General features: G+C 50.1%; 1 protein-coding gene across 1 annotated transcript; it reads left to right on the top strand.

Moving 5' to 3' along the window:
- Positions 1-2,766: 2,766 nt before the first annotated feature.
- On the top strand, positions 2,767-3,498 carry LOC143278045 (uncharacterized). The gene has a single exon (XM_076583056.1). The coding sequence runs from the start codon at positions 2,767-2,769 to the stop codon at positions 3,496-3,498; it is 732 nt and encodes a 243-aa protein (XP_076439171.1).

The following is a 3,498-nucleotide window of genomic DNA, read 5'->3' as shown; positions in this document are numbered from 1 at the left end:
GTGTGTGTGTGTGTGTGTGTGTGTGTGTGTGTGTGTGTGTGTCTGTGTGTGTCTGTGTGTGTTTGTCCGTTTGTCTGTTTTTTGTCTGTTTGTCTGTCTCTACATGTCTGTGTGTGTGTGTCTGTGTGTGCATAAATATGTGTCTGTTGCATTCATGCATACATATGCTAGGAGCATCATAATTCTCTGTCAGGTCAGAGGCTTTTCTCTGCGACTTGTAACCGTGTAATCCTGTACTACCTGCTACATGTGGGGAGTAAACCCAACAGGAAAATCCGATCTGGAGAGGTATAGTCTCTGCCTGATCTGGCACACCATTAGAAATGTCTTTAAGGGAGGTGATTGCTGGCCCCCTTTACATAACGTGCGGCGCGCATGGCCCACCGGTGTGTGGATACGCCCTGGCGCCCATGAACCAGCCCCATGTATGGATCATATAGGAAGGGGTCATTCCAACGGATGCAATATATATATATATATATATATATATATATATATATATATATATATATATATGTAGCCGTGTACCGAGTGGTTATTCAAGGGTATGGCACAAAAGACTTAACTAATTGATTGATTGAATGAAAGGATAGACAAGATCCCACGCACAGGCCAGGAACATATAGAGGCCAGTCACAAATGGGTTTTCTATTGTTTTATTTACATAAAAAGAGAAGACCTAAGAGAAGAAGACAACTAGGAGAAGAACTAAGAAGAAGAAGACAGTGCAGCAGGTACGTCAAGTCCACAACAAGAAACGTCGCCCACATCAAGATGGCTTCAACTGACTTCCTGCCCAAACTCCCGACGCTATCCGGTGAGGAAGGCAGCAGTGAAGTCGACAACTTCGTCCAGGAGGCCAGACTGATACTCCAGCTACAGCCCCTGGATGATGCGACAGCCTCTCTCTGGCTGATATCAGCCCTTGCCGGCAGAGCTCGCCAGCAGATCGTCAGGCTGCCAGCGACCGAAGTGGACACCCCAGCCAAGATCCTTCACATCATCGAGGAGAACTGGGGAGAGCAGCAAGACGCCACTGACCTTGCCACTGCGTTCTTCAACAGACAGCAGCAGCCCAAAGAGACGGTGATCGACTACGCATCCCATCTTCGGCACCTATGGACCAAGGTCAACAAGGCCGAAGATGGGGTAATGCAGGTGCCAGCGACCATCCTCCGCGACGCTTTCGCCAGAGGCCTTCAGCCAGCCACACTGAAGCGTGATGTCAGGCGCCTCATCCGCTACCACCCTGACACCACCTTCGAGGCAGCGAAGAAGGAGGCCCTGCGATGGCTGCGGGAGGACAGCCACACCTACAACATCTGCCCTGGCGTAGACAACACCACTGTTGTCCGCCTACAGTCCCAGCTGGCCACACTCGCAGCTGAGAACACCAGCCTGCGACGTCAGCTGCAGTCACCCATGCCAGCACACAGCCCACTTCCTCCACAACCAGCACTTCATCCTCAACGCTGTGCTGCTGAGCATACCCCAGACCCCTCGCACTGTGTCTGGTGTGAGAGGTCTGGCCACACAGAGCACCAGTGTTGCCACAAGCGACGCTACCAGGCCAGGCGACAGAATGCTGACCACCAGCCTGCAGCTCCAGCCCACAACCAGTGTGTTGCCACTACACACACTGGGCAACCTGGGCCCATGCCATCAACTGCACCAGCTCCAAACCAGCGACGCAGGAGATGCAGACGACGGAGGCGCCACAGCACTACACCTGATGCTGTCGTCCCACAGATGTCCCCACCTGTTGTCAGCCCTGCACTGCAAAGGTCCAGCCAACAACCACCACCTGTAGTCACGCCAACTCACCCGATCCCACTGCACCACCAGGGCGACAAAGTGACTGACACTGACACTGACACTGACAGTGGTGTGTGGCTCACCAGGCCCATACCAAGACCCAGGACACCAACCCAGCAAGCTGCACCAGAGCCACCTCCACTACCACCAGATCCTGCCCCTAGGAGATCCACACAACTGGCATCCAGGGCACCACTGAGTTTGTGATAAGACTGGTGAGAATATTTGTAAAAAGAACATTTAACAGCCAGGACAGTGAGACATTCAAAAAAAAAAACCACTCATGTTTCTTTTTCTTTTTTTTTCATTCTTGCTGAACTGAGGCAATGCTGATTTTGTTTTTCATGTTCCTGTTCATGCTGTAATTTTGTTTTCATTTTCAGATATTTCTGCATAATTCATGTTTTATGGGTTTTTTCTTTTCTTCTTGCTTAATTTGACCTGTGATCTAGCTTGTCACAAGGTCTTAGCAATGCAAAAAGTATGTCTATGAACATGCTATAATAATTCATTTTTTATTTATGCTATTCTACATGTATGCTATTCTACATGTGCGTCTGACAGTGATAAGATAGATAGATTGATAGGCACACAAATGAATGCTTTCAAACTTCATAATGTATTTTACCAGATTGGGACCCCTTCTCTATATCAAACTCTTCAAAGTTAAGTTAGGATGCATTCGACTAAGTCCAAACTCTTAACTTAACCTGGCTAAAGCCACTTTGAATATAGAAGTAGGGTGTTGTTCCTAAGAAGGTTGCAGTCATTTCACATTCACTTAGCTATCAGTTATCAGCAAAATTATCTCCCTTACCTGCCCAATAATTCTTGTTTGATGCTCAGCTAAGTCTGCTCACAAGAATTACTTTTAATTAACCATCGCGGACGATGGTTTTCAAAAGATGGGGGGAGGTGTGACCAAGCGCGCTATGCTTGCTTGTTGACCGCATGTGTGGTCAGTCGTCTCCCAGCAGCATGAAGCTTGAGTTCCTGGCCATGAAGTGGGCCATCACAGAGAAGTTCCGGCACTATCTCATAGGTGCCACCTTTGTTGTCCTCACGGACAACAACCCATTGGTCCGCTTCCAGACTGCGGCCCTTGGCGCCTTGGAACAAAGATGGGCATCCCAGCTAGCCCAGTTCAACTTTGAAGTGAAGTACCGGCCAGGTAGAGCCAACCCTGCCGACGCCCTGTCCCGATTACCTTTTATTTCCCATCCCCCATCCATATCCACTCCGATGACCCCAAAAGTTGCACTTACAGAAAGTGCCCTTTGCAACCACCAGAGCATCAGCACAGCAGCTGTCATACCCCCTGATGGTGACGTGCCACCAGCTCCGTCCCCAACTCAGGAGACTCTGCTGCCACGACTCAGCAGACCCGAACTCCGACAGCTCCAGCTGGAGGATGTGATCATTGCACCCGTGCTGACAGCCTGGCCATCCAAGCCAAAATCCAGCCAAGACCGTCAGGTACGAACCCTGTTGCAGCAGCATGCCCGACTGGTCTGTGAAGATGGCGTCCTGCTCAGGCAGATAATGGACCCCAAATTTGGAGCTTCCAAGCAACTGGTCCTCCCGAGCACGCTTCGCCCCGATGTCCTCGAGATGGTACACGACCGCATGGGACATCAAGGCTACGAGCGGACCATGGATCTGCTGAGACCTCGTGTTTACTGA

The sequence above is a fragment of the Babylonia areolata genome, chromosome 35 (assembly GCF_041734735.1).
Source record: "Babylonia areolata isolate BAREFJ2019XMU chromosome 35, ASM4173473v1, whole genome shotgun sequence".
Taxonomy (NCBI): Eukaryota; Metazoa; Mollusca; class Gastropoda; order Neogastropoda; family Buccinidae; genus Babylonia; species Babylonia areolata.
This window is presented reverse-complemented; position numbering and strand designations above follow the sequence as displayed.

What these genes read in the sequence shown, in the direction of transcription:
- LOC143278045 (XM_076583056.1), top strand. Translation starts at nt 2,767, where the DNA reads ATGTGTGGTCAGTCGTCTCCCAGCAGCATGAAGCTTGAGTTCCTGGCC.